This window comes from Stegastes partitus, unplaced genomic scaffold (assembly GCF_000690725.1).
Source record: "Stegastes partitus isolate 25-593 unplaced genomic scaffold, Stegastes_partitus-1.0.2 Scaffold1327, whole genome shotgun sequence".
Taxonomy (NCBI): Eukaryota; Metazoa; Chordata; class Actinopteri; family Pomacentridae; genus Stegastes; species Stegastes partitus.
In genome coordinates, this window is record NW_007579058.1 from 45,475 (window position 1) to 65,604 (window position 20,130).

General features: G+C 40.7%; 1 protein-coding gene across 2 annotated transcripts in view; it reads right to left on the reverse strand.

Moving 5' to 3' along the window:
* Window positions 1-702: 702 nt before the first annotated feature.
* Window positions 703-20,130, reverse strand: part of mtrr (5-methyltetrahydrofolate-homocysteine methyltransferase reductase) — a 31,322-nt gene continuing 11,894 nt past the window's right edge. For both annotated transcript variants that reach the window (XM_008298549.1, XM_008298548.1), the window contains exons 11-15: window positions 16,424-16,604; window positions 15,651-15,769; window positions 9,899-9,991; window positions 5,369-5,557; window positions 703-1,877 (exon numbers count right to left, since the gene is read on the reverse strand). In XM_008298549.1, coding sequence (XP_008296771.1) covers window positions 1,733-1,877; window positions 5,369-5,557; window positions 9,899-9,991; window positions 15,651-15,769; window positions 16,424-16,604 — 727 coding nt within the window. In that variant the 3' untranslated portion in view covers window positions 703-1,732. The remainder of the gene's footprint in view (window positions 1,878-5,368; window positions 5,558-9,898; window positions 9,992-15,650; window positions 15,770-16,423; window positions 16,605-20,130) is intronic.

A 20,130-nucleotide genomic window follows, 5' to 3' on the forward strand; every position in this document is an offset into this window, starting at 1 on the left:
AAATGGAGGCCATGTATCATGCGCGCAAGTGAGTGTTGAGATGAGATTGGTGATGCTGTTATGCGAACACGGCATCATTATTTTGATTTTGTCCTCCTCTGTTCCTGTGACTTGGCGAAGCAGCAGGACACTGAGAGATGAGGGTGAGGAGGTGCAGCCAGCTGCGCCTGGACAAACACAAGGACAGCTCTACCTTTCAACAACACTGTATTAAACCAATTATTCATTATCAGGGATTGTTTTCCGCGACAGTAAATGTTTTGTTTACTCGGCTCAAAAACGTTGCGAATGCGGTGTCATCTACGGCTCAGGCGGCAGAGATTGTAAACATGTTTTTCTCTCTCCTCCCTACAAGAGGATAAATAAAAAGACTGCTGTTAGAAGATTTAATTCTGAGAAGCCTCTCTCTGGGGCTCTGTGCAGCGTTAAGAAGCCCGTTGCGAAAAGACTTCAATTAACATCTTCATATTCTGACCAAAGTCACCTTGAACAATCAAATTATCTCTAAATTTAAATAAAACAATCACTCCCAATCAATCAGAGTTCATTAGCTCCTAAATAATTCCCACTGCCTCCTAAACATGCCAAGAAGGCTTCCAGTCACCCCTCCCTTTCGTTCACACACTTCAAACACATGCGTCTAAGGTCATCTGCAAACACACCTGTGTGTGCACAGCGAAGGAAAACACTGGACAACAATAGTTTACTGTGAAACGTCTTTTAATTCCTGATCACACAAAGCACAGATGCTTGTGTGTCGAGAGATTTTACTTGGTTTTGCAGGACTTAGAGAAAGTTGGGAGTTCATTGTCTCTAAAGTGGCAGTCTGCTGGGTCTGTGGACGCAGACAGAAACCAAGTCAGTTAGATCAGTTGCCCTGGTCAAGGCTGCGTGTTATCACTGAGATTCTCGCCTTCTGTGCTTGACCATTAGCACACTGTCATGATAAACTACCGAATGTTGACTCCATCGCCACAGATCTAAATTATTGTCAAATACATTAAAACCTGCTGTCATTATGTAAAAAATGTGATAAAAAAGAAAACTAAAGCTGCAATATTTTGCTAAGAATCATGATGATATCAGTCATTTTTGGAACTGAGATACATTTCCAAAACGTTAATTACAGAAAATAATGGGAAAATTCTGACTGATTATGACTTCAGAGGCAAACTGCGGTGCATTTAGTAGGCAGTGGGGGTTTGGCATATTATAAAAACGCATAACTTGTGAAAAAAAAGATGATTTCTTTTTTCCGTTGAATGAAAATAAACAATTTCCTGCATGTGTGTCGTTTAAGAACTACAGATTGCACTGTGTTGTTTCCATCTAGGTTGGAGCGATATCCCACGCTCTGTCTCATCAAAATCACTCCATCACAGCCGATGGAAGTAAATGCCTTTCCCAGAGAAAGGACAAATAGAGAAGGCTTGTCTATACTAAAAGCATTTTCACACTGCAGGACCAATCTCCAGCACTACTGCCCTGACCAAGGTCATTTCTGTTCAAACAGCAGAGCCAAAGATGATGTAGTGAACCGATATCCCCGGGTCAGAGAGGTACATTCCATCTTGGTAGCGTTGGGTGCTGTAAACTACCTTCAGGCTTCAGCATCCACAATTTTATGGTTCTAGAGGTTACAGCTGAGCATGCTGATTTTTTATTTTTTTGGGGGGGAGACGTAAGAAAGGCCAGCGGATGTTGCAAAATGCCCTTATCTCGTCATCCACCGTCAGCCCCAGATGTCCTGTAAGTAGCGCTTCTCCTCTCTAAGCCCTGCCAGTCTCTTCATGGCGTCCAGTTGGTCCACCTGAAGCTCCGTTTTAATCATCTCAATCAGGGTCTCGTTCACGTCTTTAGCCATGTTCTTTGCGTCCCTGGAGAAGAAAATTACAACTATATGTTAGAAAAAATTGCAATATAATCAATAGACAGTCTTTTTTTAACAATTCTATGTATGTCTACACAGTGTGGCAAGCCAATATTTTATAAAGCCAGCAAACGCTGCCAGTCCTGGAGTGTATCCTGGAAGGAAATGGCTGAAATCTCTATCTTGCTGTTGCAGCATACTAGGGGAGATTCATCATCCAACAGTGATATTTTCTGACTCTGAAGAATTCGCACAGTTCTGATGTTTCAAAAGTCATTTACTTTCAGGTGAGGAAAGCAGCCTGGCAGTGAGAAACACTCGAAAAAGAATGTGATACGTACCTATACAATCCTGACATGATTTGGTATGCTATGTGCCTGTGTGCGTTTTGCTTTTGTCTTTGTACTGTCAGCAACAATGTGTTGTGATATGAAAACAGGGGAAAGGGGAATGATATAACCAGAATACATTATTGCATCACGGTGAAGTAAAGCGACAGTAGCCAAAGGAATCAGAGAAGTGATGTACGAAGAAAGGCCGCTGTGATTGTGTTCAGATTTTTAACAAACCGTGATATTGTCCTTGTAAGAAAGCCACTTTAGCATCAATGCCAGAAGGAAATGAAATTATATATTCATGTCATACACATTTATCACCGAAACTATTGTATATTCCTGTAGCGAACTTTATTTGAAACATCAGGTAGCCCATGACAATGAGCCCAAACATACAGTCAGGGTCATAAAGCATTATTTCCACACAACAAGAGGAACAAGGAGTTTCAGAGCTGATAGTCTGGCCCCCACAGAGCCCTGATCTCACCACCATCATCACCATGCTGAGGTATAATCACAGAATCTGGACCCTTATGTTTCATGTTTTGTCCAAAGTTTTGGATAAAGTAGTTTTTATTCAACTGTTAACTTTTGTAGATAATCATGGCATGTACGAAAAGTTTCAGACCGGTTTAAACCTTGCCACGAGGTTTTAATAATATTCCTATTTACTGTTGATTTGGGAAACTCTCATATTATATTATGATACTTCTTGATTTGATTGTTGTATTGAACACAGAATCTCTGTATCACTTCTTGAACAGTGTCCGGAAATCAAGCATTCTATATTTGCATCCCTGCTTGCGGGATCCCGCAAGGCTCCATTTATGGCCCAATTCTATTTTCATTGTATATGCAGCCCATGTGGTCCACATTTAAGAAACATGAGATTCCTTTTTATTGTTTTGCAGATGGCATACAATTCTATCTGCTTGTAAAAATAAAATGTAAGGACTCAGTGAAGAAATGCTGGACTATTTAAAATGGATGGATTTAAACATTTGTAATCTTAATGAAAACAAGATTTAGATTGTTATGTTTGGTTAACCGTAATTTTTGGATGACCCTAACAGCACTAGGGGCCCATTGGCTTCGTACAACTGATCTTTGTAAAACCTTGAAGTGATCTTCGACAGTTCCTTCAGATTTAATTGACAGATCAGCTCAGTGGTCAAAATTAGCTTTTTCTGTCAGGACTTTTGCCAAGGTGAAGGCCTATCTCTGTCCCCGAAGATTCTGAAAAACATACTTGTACTTTTGTTACTATACAGTTAGACTACTATAATTCTTGTTATGTGGGTGTAGAGCAGTCATCCCTTCAGAGTCTGCAGCTGGTATAAAATGTGGCTGCTTGTCCTTCAACAGGAAAGAACAGCATGATCACCTAACACCAGTACTGGCTCCCCTTCCCTGAGTTCGTGTCTATTTCAGGATTGATTATTAGATTTTATTGTTTGTTCTAAATGTTTTTAATGCATATTTAACAGAACTGTTACCCCAGTTAGAGAACTGAGGTTGACCAACCAGATGCTTCTCGACGCCAAGGCACAATAATAGAGGTTATCGAGCCTTCACAATGGCTGCTCCTAATTTCTGAAACTGTTTACCTTTCCGAGAACAACTCAGACTTCACAAAGTGTAACATTTTTGCTCAAGACCTAACTCCTTTCTTTGGCATTCAAATCAAACAGAGCCTTTTCCCCCTGACTTGATCCCTTATTGTGTTCTATCTTTCATTTTGACTATTTTATTGTCTATTTATTCAGATTTCTCTTTTGAATGATGGTGTTTTATGGTCTGCTATTTCATTTGTAGAGAACTTTGGTTCATCTCTCATTGTGTTAAATGTGCTTTTAAATAAATTTGACTACTTTTTCGTGCCTGAAACTTCTGCAGTACTGTATGTTCCGTGGATGAAAGAGGGAGGTTCATGGCAAGCCATTCTTTGTAATCTTATTGTCTACCACTTTAAAATGCATTATCCTGTTTCAAACACTGATCACACAAGATAAAGCTGGATCATCTCCTGTGACTTAAGAGTCTGTTCTGAATTTCACAAAAATGACGCAAAGGCTGCAAGTTAGTTCAGGTCAGCAACAGGTCAGGGCATACGGGCCAAACACAAATGCTGTGCATAGTCTACATTTACCTGATAATCATTTTCGTAACAGCCGAAATTAGTAATCGCATTCAAGTAGTTTAAGTTCATACAATGGTCACATGTTGAATAGTGAATAATGCACAGATTAAGGTTCGATTCCTATTATTCTGCTTTAATATGATAAAATACAGTTAAACTGTTGCAGGAGCACAATGTTTTTGGACAACAGGGAACTTATAAGATGCAGAGAAGCCTGTGGAAGTTTGGATCAATACAGGTTTATGTGATATGTAACAGATATAACGGCTTAAGTATTAAGCAGAACATCAAGCTGAGATAAAAGTTTGTATCACCTGCCGTGATGCTGGGATTTACATTCAAATACATTTTTGCTCAAGTGAAAGTCTATCAGGTTTTAACAATATAGTAAAAAAATAACAAGATAAGATATTAGGGAAATTAGGGAAAGGCAAAATGTTATATAATAAGAGAACTACTTTTGATAAGGAAAGACCCAGCAGGGATAACTTTATCTGAAAAGAGTGTCTTTATGTCAGGCATTCAAACCTACATTCAGAACACATTTCATGAATGAACGCTCGAGCGTTTTCCTTGATTTCTCTTAGATCCTTTGTTAGTACTGTATAAGCTGCATGTAAATGTTTTTTTTTTTTTTTCCAACTGTGTTAACTTCAGTGCATGGCCATTTTTTTGTCTCTCTTGTAAAAAAGATGATATATTTCAACAGACTCTCAGGCTAATGTATGATCAAATACTAGATTTCTGTCGGATGTGAACAAAGAAAGGAATCTACACTGATTTACAAGACAAGGTGAACTAACAAAAGTAGGCAATATATATTAAGATTGCCAGAGTGTAGAAAAGAGCTGCGAGTGAGATGCTCTGCAGTCCTTTCAACACTCACAGCGGAGGCATTGAACTATAAGTGCAGCCGGAACATGACACAGCCATGCCAGGTGGACACTTAGATAAATGTAAAACAAAGTAGAAGCGAGCACTCAGGATGAATTAAGGTTAAAACAAAATCAGTGTCAGTCTTACCCGCAGACATAGAGGTAACCGTTCTGTCTGAGCAGGATTTCAGTGACGTGTTGGCTATTAAGCAGCAGATTGTGTTGGACGTATCTGGGTTGTGGGGCTGCGGACTCCTCGTCTCCCCTGTCGTCTCTGGAGAAACACACCTTCAGGTGGCTGAGAGTACCGCTGGACACGAAACCCTCGAGTTCCTCTCTGGGAAAAGGAAAATTGCACATAGGGGTTATTGGGGTTATTCATGGGATATTGTTAGGTTGTTCCTAATTTGTGGTAATGAGTCTTTCCAGAGGTAGAGTCGGGAGACCTGAGCTTCATTTACCGATGACCTCAAGTCTGTGAATGAGAGACCAACTTTGTGAGATGGCACTTGGTAATGGTTTTATGGGGGGAAAGCAGATTTTTATTGCAAGCAAAAAAATAAATGAAGCTGCTGCAATAATAATAATACCAAGTATTTAACATAGTTTTCATACCAACTGTTTATCCTTTAACATTCAACACTCCCTTCAGATATTTAGTAACCACCTTGCAAGACATGTAACCCCCCCCAAACATTTCCTACAACAAAAAAACCTGTCAGGCTCGATAAAACAGAACACTGATGGGCAAAAGGTCTGAGTGAAACTGTGCCAGACAACCAATTTATCTTGTTTAACAAGAGAACTGCAAAAAAAATATAGATTTCATAAGCAAGGTCGAGTCACTGTTATAAGCATCTTTTTACAATCAATCCTCCCTGCCTTGCAGTTAGGTGTAACCTTGCTCCCTATGGGTGTTTTGCTTGCCAACTACTCCTTCTTCTGCCTCAGTGTTTTTACAGGGCCTGGGGTGCTATTGGAAGGGAAGGAAGGAAGAAGGAGGTGAGGGAATAAGGTTTACTGTGGCTCAGAGAATCTTGTTTAAAGTTAAGCAGTCGGAATGAGCAGGAACACACGCGGAAAGAAACAAACGCGCACGCTCATAACAAGCCGTGGCTCTGAGATCATAGGTGAAGGTCTTCGCCTCAGGGGTCTGTGTTTTGCTGTAACCTCTGGACCAAAATAACGCATTTTTTGATAACACGTAGACAATGCAGTGTGAATACTAAACCGAGAAAGAAACCGTCTTCTTTGTTCTATTTGAAATGTCCAGAATGTTTTGCTGCTCCTGCAATGTTTACAACCTAATATTTGATTGAAGACAGTCATTAAAAGACATCTCATTCTTTTTGACCAAGATGTGTGATTAAAATGTCTGTGTGGGCACAAGCGCAGCAACATGAATAACAACAAGAAGGATCGCAGAGCGTTGTTTGTTTGACGTCTGAAAATAAATCTTGATAGATTGATAACCGTGCGAGCGGAAACTGGCGGATGACAAAGGACAGTTGACTTCTTAGAAACACACAGCAGACAGGGGTTTACGAGAGCCAAAAACCTGCCAGACTCCTTGGTGTGTTTATGCACACAACAGCCTGTAGCAATATCCCGCACCCTAACATGAACCCAGCAGGCCTTCCAGTCATGTTTTCCCTACGGTGTGGAATCACATGCCATAAAGAGGCCGAAAAATCAAAGCGAGGGGGGGAGGAGAAGTGAAGCAGAGGGGAGAGAGGAGGACAAGTTTGATGTGACAAGCAGGCAGACTGGCATCAATCTCTCACGGGGATGTTAAGTGCTGCGGCTGATTGAGGCACATCGCGAGCCTTGTTTGTTTTTTTTGGCATTCAGATCACGATCGGAGACTTGGTCACATCCTGCCTTGACATTTTGTAATATTTATAAGTATAAAAAGCAGTTTATGCTATATTTATGCAAGTTCATATTTCATCCCCTACTTACGACTTCGGCTCAACTTTCCTGTAAATATCTGGGACATCGAAAAATACAACAAAGTGTGCTAAGCAGGTTTCTGCATGCCAAGGCAATGCTACACATGGAATTGCACTTCCTTTAAGAGAAATCCAACAGAGACGAATGCAGGCAGCCAATTCTACTGCAGGTATGTTGTTCTCATTCTGCTAACCTATTTAAATTGAGTGCAACTCTTCATGGGTGGCTCATAAAATACAGACTAATCATTTTGGTCAACACTGTGGGGGTATTCATCAGAGAGGCCCACACTGTGAACAAACACTTCCTACTACCTGGCTGTGAGTTAGTATTTAAATAAGGGATAGAGGAAACAAAGGGGAACAAACAACATCCTCTGTGATCTGTTCTTGTGTGATTAAGGATGCTAATCCATTCGCACTATTTAATCCTGCAAAAGAACTCGATCAGTGCACCGGCGTTGAGCACACGCTCGCTGCTGATACTAGCAAGAGCTGATCAATTAGCATGTAGTCTGAAGAGAGTAAAGCCAAAACAAACTAATCAGAGCAGCGATCTCCTCAAAGGCTGATGTCAGTTAACATAGTGAAAAACAGACCCCTGATACTTTGTACAGATGGATGGAAATTTGATATAAAAAGAATGATTGTGAACAAATTATAATGGAAATTATATCACAGGTCGACATTAATTTGGATGCTCATTATGTAAACTTCTTCTGGACATATAGTCACAAGAAAACAGCTCCTCTACTTGGATCCAGGCTAGAATACAAACTTGTGCCAGTGCTGAGAACTAAACCCTTAAATCTTGTGTTAATAAACAGCAGGGTAGTAATTCAATAGAGCTTCAGTGAATCTTAACCCATTAGCAAGTCTTGACTCTATTTAGGTTTGGCTTTTAACAACAGCAGTACAAGCTGTGGCCACAGTTGACATTTAAAGTTGTGTTGTATTAGAGAACAATTGCTTTGTTACACTTTTAGCAGACATGGTGAAAAATTTGTATTCATCTGGAGCCATGCTTCTGTCCAGCTGACAAATTAAAGTCCCATATTGTCTCTACTTTTAGCTCTGTTTGGTCTCTGTCAGCAACCGTGGAAAATATTTCGCACTTTAGCTGCTAAAAGCTCCATCAACAGCTTGCTGTAACTTTATCTGTGTGCTTTCTGGCGCTGGGCAGGAAGTGTACAATGGGCTTAACAAAGTTTTTCATGTTCCTGCTGGAACAAGTTGATGAGAGAGTGAACCAAAGCAATGACGATGGGGTCTGTAAACCAAAACAATGACTTGCTCCTCAGAGCTGAGGAGAAGTGAAGACTTTGGTGATGATCCTGCTGAGTTCATCTTTTTAAACAACATTACACAGCCATTAGATTCATTGTTTATATTGAAATATCTGTTAGCGCAGCTTCAATGTTACCTACAATGTTAGCAATTTCCCCTTGAGGATCAATAGTCTTTTTGATTCTGATTCTAAACTTACTCTTGGTAAATGAACAAAAGCTAAAACATTTATTAGCTTCTGAGCTTAACCAAGTTTGATATTTTACCAACCTGGTATGATACTGATGGCTACTGAACCCCAACCATAATAAAAAGTCACAGAACCTTTATGCAACATCCTGCCTTGAGTCACAATCATATGCCACCACAAGATGCTGCCATTCTTGTCTAATATTACTCACAGGAGCAGAGGAAGTGCCCTTGGCTTAAACAGCTTCGCATGTCCATGTTCTTCCCATACATCTTACAACATATCCTTGAGCTGAGTGCTTAATATACAATGTCCACGGTGCTTATGTATAGTATTGAAAGAGAACACCCACATCTGCAACGTTCATTATGCTGGTCACAGATTTCAATCCATGGAAATTGCAGTGGCAAGGTGAAGTGGGATGTGGGTATGAAGAGCTGCATATCTTACTCACAAAAGGTTAAGCAAAGTATGTATAGAGTAGTTTCCAGCAACCAGCCACAAGATTAAAACCAATACGGCTGAAGTGAATAACATTGACTATCTCGTTAGAGTCGCCCAAGAAAGGAAGGACAACCTAATGACAGAGTCATAGGGAGCCAAACCTCAGTGTCGATCGCATGTTAATAAAGGCCAGCATGTGTGGCCCAGTGACACAGAAGAGCTACTGCAGCACAGATTATTGGAAGCTTTAATACTGCCGATGATAGAAAGGTATCAGAACACATATGTGTATGGAGGTGTGTAGATAAGTGTAGTAGAGTGGCCATGCTAACCACTGTTTACCACCATGAGTGTGTACAATAGGCACATGAGTGTCAGAGCTATGATCATGAAGCAATGGAAGAAAGAATCCCGGATCACTTCTTTTTTTTTTTTTGATGGCATCAAGATGCTCTGGGGAATGTTCTGCTGGGAATATTTGGGTACTGGGATTCATATACACCTAAATATTGTTACAGCCCATGTACATCTCCTCATGGCAATGTTATTCCCTGATGGCAGTGGCTTCTTCCAGTAGGATAATTCTCCCTATCACACTGCAAAAACTGGTTGGGATTGGTTTGAGGATAACGATGAGCTCGAGGTGTTGACTTGGCCTCGAAATTCGCCACATTTCAATCCGATCAAGCACCTTAGGGATGCGCCGAAAAAACTAATCCAATCCACGGAGACCACACCTTGCAACTTGCGTGTCTGCTGCTAATGTCTGAACAACCACTGAACTGAAAGGAGAAACACAGCTTACCTGAACAGGTAGTCTCTGTCTCTGTGGCGACAACCAAAGAACAGCCAGGTCTCGCCAAATACGGCCTCAGGCTTCCTTTGTCTCTCCTCCGCTCTGAAAGTCAAACAGCGGATGTTAGCAGTCAATCAATACAAACCGACAACCAGACCAGATGGAGGAGAGTGAGTCCTTCCTCGCAGCAGAGGTTAAAGAAGAGAAGTGACACTATTAAGCACTGTCTGCACCGACGGTACACTGAGTGCCACAATTGCCTAATGCACGGAAACGACCGTGCATGCAGAAGTAAGGACATTGTATGTATTATTAAATTTCACCCAAACAGAAGGATAGATCCAATCACTATAAACAGGAGCTGAAAATGAAACTAGGGCTCAGTGTGTGTGTGTTACTCATATGCTTATGTGTGTCCAACTGTTATTCAGTGCAAAAAAAAAAAAAAAAAAAAACTGCTCCTGAAAAAGTGATTTCTCTTGTGGCTTTGGAGTTTGGCAAACCTCCCAGAATCCTTTGCAGGCAACTGCAACGCAGTGGCACAAAGCGGCTCTGAGGATGCTGTTATCTGTGCCAGACACCTGCTGCAAAGGTGACAGCTCTTTCCCAGATAACAACAGTTGACCCCCAACCTTTCATGATGCCATCAGTCAGTTGACTGTCTAAAGAGGCCGACATTATCTGTTGCCCATGTCGTTGGGGGGGGAGGGGGTTGAAGTGACCAACCACGACGAGGGGCTGAGAAATACCACAGAGAAGCACTGAGAGTGGGCCCTTTGTGCCATACTGCTGCACTCTGAGGATAAGGTGCTGCCGCTTCTAAACCCCATCCGTTACCGTTCGCCTCAGATCCTGCTGTGTTTTCCAGCTATCACAAAATTAAAATGGCAGCCAACTCCTGAGATTAATGGAGTCATATAGTGCTTAAAAATTAGCCGTTAACACACTAATTTGGTCCTGAAGTAATTTGTTGATTAACTGAATAGTCTGAGTGAGGGAAAATTAATTACCAAAGACGGACCCCCTCCAGGCGTGTTTTGAAACAAGAAAAATAGATTTCACAAAGAAGTTAAATTACTCTCACTATATATGTGATTAATTTATATTTCAAATGTTCAACCACTGCACAAAAGATGGCTGCTACTTAACAGCAGGTTCGCTGTCAGCGTACGAGGCTGCAAGTTTCACCACTTTTCTCCTGCTGGACTACAACAAGCTTCCAGTCATCAAATAAGGCGAGCACAGAGAAAGCTCATTCTTTCAGAAGATGAATGTGAGAACAGCCTTCTAGCATCAAATTCTGCACATATGAAGCTCAGACATCTAACTGAAGGAACAATAAGAAAAACACATTTTTTAAAAGGAGGGGGACTTTGTCAGCAGTTTTGAAACTGCAGGTTGGCTCCCTCAGAGGACACAGGAAATCTAGGAGGGGCAAAAACATCGAGTGGAGTTACACTTGAATGGATGCCTTTTGTGTGGGAGCAATAAATAAACAAGACTGCTTTGCTGCAATACAGTTATTAAGATTTAGGTAACCAGCACTGTGTTCAGACAGCATTATTTACATCAACAAGGTGGAAAAATCTGAGACAAGAAAGACAACATGAAACCAGTGATGTCCATCAAACAAAAGCAAATGTGTCAGTCTCAGAACAAATGTATCAGCAGACCTTAAACACAAAGCTCATAATGGGCTCGTTGCTAACTCCCTTGTTAACTCCAGTATGTCCATTCAGAAACAAGGCGATCATCAGCTGCTAGTTTAATCACAACTTTCCAGCAACAGCTTAAAGCCATGAATGAACTCAACTATGCCCCAAAGCAATGGAGCACACTACAAATACATATCAGGGATGGCAGATCGCTTAACATTTTTCAAAGAAAGCTAAAAACTTATCTCTTTACTTTAGCCTTCACCTAGTAATGACGTTCCTGAAATTCTTTGTCGCACTCTGCTTTGCACTTACGCACTGCTGCATTTCTTTTTGAAATGCTGAGTTGATTTTATGCATTTATTACATTTTATATTCAGCAAGTTTTATCGTACATCTTATGTTATACATCCAATTCTAAATTTTGATTTATTTTTACCTGAGCTGGGTGATATTTTCAACCCAGTGTTAGAATATTTTATTGACATTTTTATGTTCATTCTATCTCTTAAATACCTAATGTATGTAATTTTTGTTATTGTAAAGCAATATGAACTGTATTGTATGTAAAGTGGAAAACAAATATTGTAAGTGCAAAACAAAAATCTCATTATTACTACGACTACTTCTACTACTATTATTATTATTATTAGCCTTACTTAGATCCTCAAAATGTTGCTACTGGTTGATAAAACTTTTAATTGGTTTAAGAATTAATCGGGGGCATGAACCTGCAAACCACTGGTTTAAGTTGTTTGTCCAACAAATATTTGAAACAACTACAGGTTTCAGCTTCTCAAATGTGAGGAGCTGTTGCTGTTTTCTGTTTTTTTTCAGTGTAACCTTCAGATTTTGGATTTTTTGCTTGGACCAAACAATCAATGCGAAGATGTCACCTTGGATTCTGGACATTTTTTTCCTATTTTCTGACAATCTGATAAATGCCCTTTTCTGACTAAAGGATTAAAAGATTTATTACATTTTTTAAAATAATGAACAAACTCATCAATTGCTAGTTGAGGCTCAACACTAATTAGCCTTAGGGAAAAACCAAATCAATACAAAAGTGTGTTTGCGAATACTAAAACAAAGTGCTGTTCTCATTAATTTCATGCAAAGTTCACCTGTTCATAAAATCGCTTTAGAAAAGAAGTTTGTTTGAACTTTATGTCTGTGAATGAGGCCTGGTAACAGAGCTGTCTGACTGACTTGATCTGAACGCTCAGATCCCATCCATTAGCATCCTGGACGAGATTCTTCTGATCTGCAAACAGCCTCAAGTAAACTCATTTTAGTGGGCTCGTCTCTCTCCTCTCGCCGCTTGCCCTAAAGGGATCAATACCAATATGAAAAACCTGGATTCCATTCTGAGTAGACCACACTGGCGCCTTTCCCTGAATACAAATCACATCACAAACCCACACTATAGCAGCATGCAATACAATCCCAGGGGGGAGGCAGCATCTACAGAGCACTCCATTTGGGGTCGAAATCAGAGGCGGCTGCCTTTCAGCGGCATTCAGATGATCAGCAGGAGTGGGAAACTGCATGGGAAGCCGAGGTTAAGACTCGGTAAACATCACAATTATCTCATATCTTTCATTTTCGTCTTTGCACCTCCATGCGAGTCGTGCTGAGTGGCTTTCAGCGAGAACAACAACAAAAAAAAATCTGAATACAACAACAGCTCAAGGCTTAATCACTGAAATTACATTGCAGAATGATACCCATGTCCATTCAATCTGCTGAATTTCAAATGCCTTCATAATACAGAAGATAGATACTGACTAATTGTAGTCAGCTGTCTGGTTAGACTGATAAATCAAAGCTAAATATTTGTTTACACAAACTAATACAAATTGTCGTATTGAATGTGCCAAGTATGCCCACTGGCATACCTAAGCATTAAACTGAGCAAACTGATTTTTTTTTTTCCAGAAGAAAAGCTTGTTAGAGCTGCTAAGAAGATTAAGGCTAACCACTCAGTTAAAATACAATATTTGTTTAACCGTCACTGCTTCCAGCCACACAGAAAGACACTGAAAATTACATTCTCCATATAAATCCCTCCACGCAAACCACAGCAATCAATACCAGACTACTGGAGGGCCTTATTAAAATCTCCTGGTACCACCAAGTGAGCCTCTGACCTTAAGAGACTCTTCTTCTACTTGTTACCAGTACTACAAACTCGTACAAAGTACTTTTGAAAACAGCCATCGATTAACAGTGGGAGTGGAAGAGGGGAGAGGTAGGAAGATCGAAGTGTCCCCGTGTTGTTTTGTTGCTAACAGGACCCTTCTCAGGCCTCGAGGAAGATACGGCGTCCCGTTGACAAACTGGTGATTGTTATCTCCGATCAGAGTGCAGAGTCAGCCGGCAAGGCTTTGTTTGGAATCTTAAGTCAGATTCTGCACAATGCTACGCGCTATGACAGGTTTATACAATCCTCCAGCACAATACGCGGCCAGCAGGGGAGAGGATGAGAAACACAAAGAGGGAGAGGGGACTGAGGAGACAGTCGTGCTGATGAATTGATTCGCACGAGTTTATGCTGTAACAGTGGAGAGCTTCTCGAAATAAAAAGAAAAAAAATTTAATAAAAGACATTTTAAAAAATGAAAAACAAGCCGACATTGAACTTCCGAGGATGCATTTGATGTAGGTGTCGCGGTTGTGTTATGTAATAAAGCCCGCAAAAATCAATCAAGATCTGGCTGTTCTACTTTAATAAAACCCCTAAATGTGTTTGTTTGGTGTTTTTTTCTTATATTTTCGAGAGCAATATTTGGGTTTCGCTGTTAGAAGGAAAGCGAGATATATCTGTTCATATTACTCTGTCCCTCTGGCTGAACCTTGATCATTAGGGAGAAGAGTTTGACTGCGAGTGGTGTGACCAGGTCAGTCTGAAAACATGTGCTATCTTCAGAGCTCCTCCATCCTAAAGGCACAAATAAAGCCTAACCCCGGATGACCACTCATCCTTCCCCGATTGTGCTGCAGACAGTCCGCCGCCGCCGCCATCACTTCAGCCGGTGCTGTGCCACCTCTCAGAGCAATCACCCACGGACGCCACCCGCCACAACAGAGCAGACATCCGGGGGATTTAGAGACAATTGGAGTTGACTGGGGCACAACCTCATTTATACAAAGCCACCCAAGAGTTAGACGTGTCAGTCTGACTAAAAAGGCTTACTCCGCTTTCTGACAAGTCATGGTGGCTGTGAGCCTGATTCAACACACGGGCCTGAGCCTGGATAGAAAAGCTTCAGTCACATTAAATCCTTCTGACAGGTCATCTTCTTACAATCTCGATTTAGCCTTCAATTCTGAATCTCAGAAAATTAAACTGAATGTCACGTTCTCTTCTAATTGAGAGTACTTTGCAAGCAGTGGCTTACAGCAATGGTTTAACTAGCTGGAGAGACCCACAACCTACTTAGCTAACAGTCAATATCCTCGCACCACCTCTTCGGCAATTACAAGCAATGATTTACTCCAACAACACGACCACCACCTACTGGACTTTTCATTTTTAAATCAATAACGCCCCATGTGCTGCTTTGACTGCTGGCTCTTTATTACAGAAGTCATAAATGTGCGCACGGGAGAGGGTCTAATTTATTCCTGTTGAGATGAGGGAAGCGTTGGAAATAATCCTTGACGTGATCGCGGCCCTCACCGCGAGCTTTATTATGCCTTACGTGATGTACATGACGTGGACTTTTATCGGATTTGAGCGGCGTCTCATTTAATTGTCTCTGCGGATGACTTGAAAATATGCATAGAGGATGTGCACTTAACATCACTTCAGCATTGTGAATATTCATTACAGGGTGCGTAATTTTCTCCGGAATAATCTGTGTCACACTTGGCACCAGTCAGCACACACCCCGATGCTTGACATGAACGTTTCACTGACCTACTTCAGCTGCTTATCTTGAAACACATAACACTGGCATAGGATCAAGTGCATCATTACATGCTCTCGATTCCTCTCGACGGAGAGAAATTTGCAAAATGAGGGGTCCTAAAACATATTATTTTGTATAATTGTTACTCGTGTTGCAGGATAATATTGTATTGTATTGTTAAAACGGTCACACCTTTGCTGGAGAAAGCCGACGAATGGAGCGACCCCGGTGCCTGGTCCGACCATTATGAAGGGCACCGATGGGTCAGAGGGAGGCCGAAAGGTGCAGTTGGGTCGCAGACTCACATGGATCTGAAGTCAGAGGACATTAGAAAGCATTTAAAATAATGACAGCAATTACAACAATGCTGATAAGCCACTGTGGGTTTGCCAATCTATTAATGCATCTACTTAATATTCTAAGACATGAGAACACACAACTAGAATCCATAGTCTGTAGTACAGAGGATTTGCCAGCTGTAACTTCATTTTTCCATTCACCACACACACACACACACACAACTGCCCCTAAGCTTGCTCTTATTTTAATGTCTGACACGTTAAAAATGAGGTTCCAGAGAAGCATAAAACATGTAGTAGAACCTGTCTGAATCCCCAACACCAGGCGCTGAACTATTTTATGACACAGTTGCCTTCTCTTTTCCTCGAGAACCTCCTTAACTGTAATATGAGAAGGAAAATGGGCAGTTTAACTTCCTTGCAATTTTATCAGAAAAATCTAAACAAAGTCAGGGGAGGAGTAGCACGATATTAGCTTTGCCAGAATCTTTTTTTTTTTTCCTCCATAAAAGTGTTGGATTCCAACTGGTACGGCGCCTGAACACTTGCACTCACAAATATGAGCACTTAGAAATATATCAGCCAAGACCAAGAGCACGAATATGCACACTCTACTCTCAGTTTTCTTTTTCTTTTTTTTTTTCTTTTTTCCAGCCTACTCATTACCTTTGGCAGAGCCGGGCTGCTGGAGGATTCAGCCTTCCCAGGGAGAACCAGGCTAGGATTGATGAGGTCAAACAGCCAACCGGTACACAAGCCTCGCCTCCCCGCAGGCCGCCCAGTGCATGCTGGGAACTCCACCACGTTGAAGACAAAACTTAGCTTTCCTGGGTGCGCAAGACAGGAGCTACAGAGATGGGACCACAGAGGGTTTGAGATGGGGAGGAAAAAAAAAAAAAGGCAGAGACCAAGGGAACATCAATGTGAGAGAGTTTGTGTGCGAAGCATACAGACAGACAGTGACAAGCAGGCAGATAAACAGAGATGAAGTGGTAAACAGAGTGAAATACAGGGAGAGGAAGAGGGAGATTCTAGTTGAACAGCAGCTGATCAAAGTAACAGCGATACACAGACATCTGATGCAATGCCAATTACAAAATCTGGACACGACATTAAAATGTGGTAAATAATGGTCGACGCTCATGTATGTTTTTGTCCGGTATACACACACAGCCCCGTCACATGAGCTCCAGCACACTTTAATCAACACCATCCACTGGGATTTAAATAAGTTGTTCAGAATAGCTTTAAATTTCAACGTATTCAAGTGCATATTAGGCCTGCTTACGACTTGTAGGGGCAGAAGCTGGATACATTTAGATAATTTCATTTTTAGTTTATCAACACCTCCAATTAAAAAAAAATATTTTTCTTTTTCTTTTTGACGATGTCTTTATAGTAAATACTCAGGGAGCATTTGAATTGCCCCGAAGGGGAAAAATAAAGTTATTTGAATTAAACTGTACGGAGTTGAGTTGAATTGAATTGAATTGGGGCTGCAAGGTGGCTCAGTGGTTAGCACCGCTGCCTTCGCGTCCCGGTGAGGGACGTTTGCATGCGAGGAGTTTGCCTGTTCTCCTCGTGCAGCGTGGGTTCTCTCAAGGTTCTCTGGCTTCCTGCCACACAGTCCAAAAACATGCTGAGGTTAATTGGCCTGTGTAGCCCTGCGATAGACTGGTGACCTGTCCAGGGTGTCCCCTGCCTTCACCCCAAGTCAGCTGGTGGGATAGGCTCCAGCCCCCCTGCGACCCTAGTGAGGATTAATCGGTGTATAGATAATGGATTGAATTGAATAGAATTGAATTGAAGTGAAGTGAATTGAATTGAATTGAATTAAAATCAAGGTTTTTAACCTGGTAACCTTGTCATATTGTGTTTTTACATGCTAGAAGAGACACCGTGAGCAAAATAAGCAGCTAACACCATGGCTGAGTATTTCAACCTTGAAACTGCAGCGTACTCACGACTGTCTCAAAAACACAAATTCAGACTTCCGAGGTTTTGTTAGTAACATACCTAAAGAACTGATCCTGTCAACTTCCTGCTGGGTGGGACTTTTTGTATCATTATTGTTCTTGAGAATCTTTTTTGCTTAAACACGTACGGCTGAATTACTCCAATGTAACAACTTGCCACTGTGTCACATAAAGTAGTTTTACAGTGTTTGAGATGAGTCATGGGAGAACTTGGGGTGGAGAAAGATGCAAAGACTAAATAGATCTACGCTTACCAGAGAAAGCAACCAAGTATACTTAAATCTAAGCCATTTTAAGGCAGGAGGGGATTTTTTTTAATGGAGAGGTTAATCAAATCAAAGGTTTAATCAAAGATCAGAGAGGGACTTTAACTTTTTGTTTCCGACTATTTACTATTTTTAGTTGTTTATCTGTTTCAACGGTTTCGAGCGTTCATTACTTTTTGATATATCAATCATTATTTTAAGCTAATTATTCTAACTGTTTACTTTCCAATAGGGATATAGGATTTATGTTACAAATTTACCTGACTAATTAAAGTATTAACTCAGTTAAAATTTTAATATCATCATATATTCTATACAGAACAGGTCAGCCAGATTAGTTCTTCATTGTTCTTTCCGTGCCAGTGTGTGTGAGATGCATTATCGACTATCTTGGCTGCTATGGAGGCTGAACTAAAATCTAGTCTTACGTTAGTTATGCATACCATCATCCTGAAAAACACACCTCGGTTCGTTGGTGATAAACTAGTATATAGTGGTTTTGGGTATGTTACACGTCAACTAAGCACTGGTCTTCTGGTGGCACTAAGTCCAAGAACAAACTTTATGATGAGAACTGTTCTTTATAGTCTCAGTTTGGAACATGCGCCCGACAGATTAAAAATAGATATTCCTTTAAGAAGTCACTAAAACTCTGATTCTGTACATTTTGTTATGGCAGTTGTGGATTTTTTTTCTGTGAATTTTATTTTCTTTACTCTGTGCTGTCAGTCTGACAATTTTAGATTTTTCATTTTTTTTAAAACTTTTCTGGTCTTAATTTTGGGTTGATATTGAATTATGTTGTCTCGCTGATATTCTGTGATTTTAAATTGGTGTATTTTTAATATTGTTTTGTGAATGGACCCCAGGAGGACTAGCAAACATCTTGTGGAAGCTAATGGGGATCCAAATAAAGAATAAAGAATAGAAAATGTCCACGCAATTCTAAAAATTGAAATTAGGACCCCACAATACTAACATACTTCAAAGTAGTTCCTTCAACTGTTTATTACATTTACATAACTACTTCAATTACACAGTTATCACTTTAAGCGACTGATTACAGCAATTTCATTGAGTCTTACAGCTGACTGTACTGTGTGGTCTCCAGTTATTTTAGCCGATACTAAAGATCAATGGCAATTTGCAGTCGCATCTGTGTTTCTTTTCCTCCTTACAATAAATATGTGGATATGCATGTCTATTTTTAATCAAATTATAATTTCATTTTATTCAAATTAATTAAGATATTCTACAATCATTCGACATGCCCCATGGCAACGACAGAAGTGCCCCCCTAAGAATAAAGTTTCTGTTTGTGTTGCCTCAATAAAAACCGCCTCTCCCTCCTCTCTGTTCGAGCCTTCACTGCCGGCTGAAGCACTCTCACACTCTCTCATCCTTCACTCTCCAGTTCCTGTGGGTCACTGGAGACCTCTATTGACCACAGCATCAATAATGCAGGTCTCTAATGTGTCTGCACCATCTGATAAACTACAGCCACACTCTCTCCTGTCCGCTCCCAATCTCCCCACACGGACACACACACACACACACTCGAGCGGCTAAGTGAGGGACTAATGAGAGGAGCGGACAAGTTTTGACATTGCGTTAGATGTTGCTGTTCCACATGAGCTTTAAAGCAAACCTAATGGGCACTAGCTTAAAGGGAAGAGCAAATCAATGACTAGCTAAGTGAGGAAAAATAAAGGAACGCTTGGCCTATTTAAACTAAGCACAACTAGCTAAAGGCTATACAATATTTACAATCCTTTCATTTGTGCAGTTTCCTCCTGCCACCGGGCTTATTAAGAAATTGCATCGACAAATAACCATCCCAACGAAAGTACACAAGGACTACAATGCACAGGGTCTGACAAAGAGAGTCCATAGCAAACTTTATACTGGGCAAGTAACAACAGCTGGTACTACAACGTCTATGTAATATTTAATTTCTTTTATTTTCAAAGTTGTTTTTAAGTGCCTCTAAAAATCTATATGAAAATGTCAGACTTTACAAGCTTAACAGAGCTTCCCTTTCACATTATGAACTCTCTCACTCTTTAACTCTCTTAAATGTCAGATAATTTGAAAGCTTAATCCACCCCTGCGAAGGAGTTGGCAAAATAGC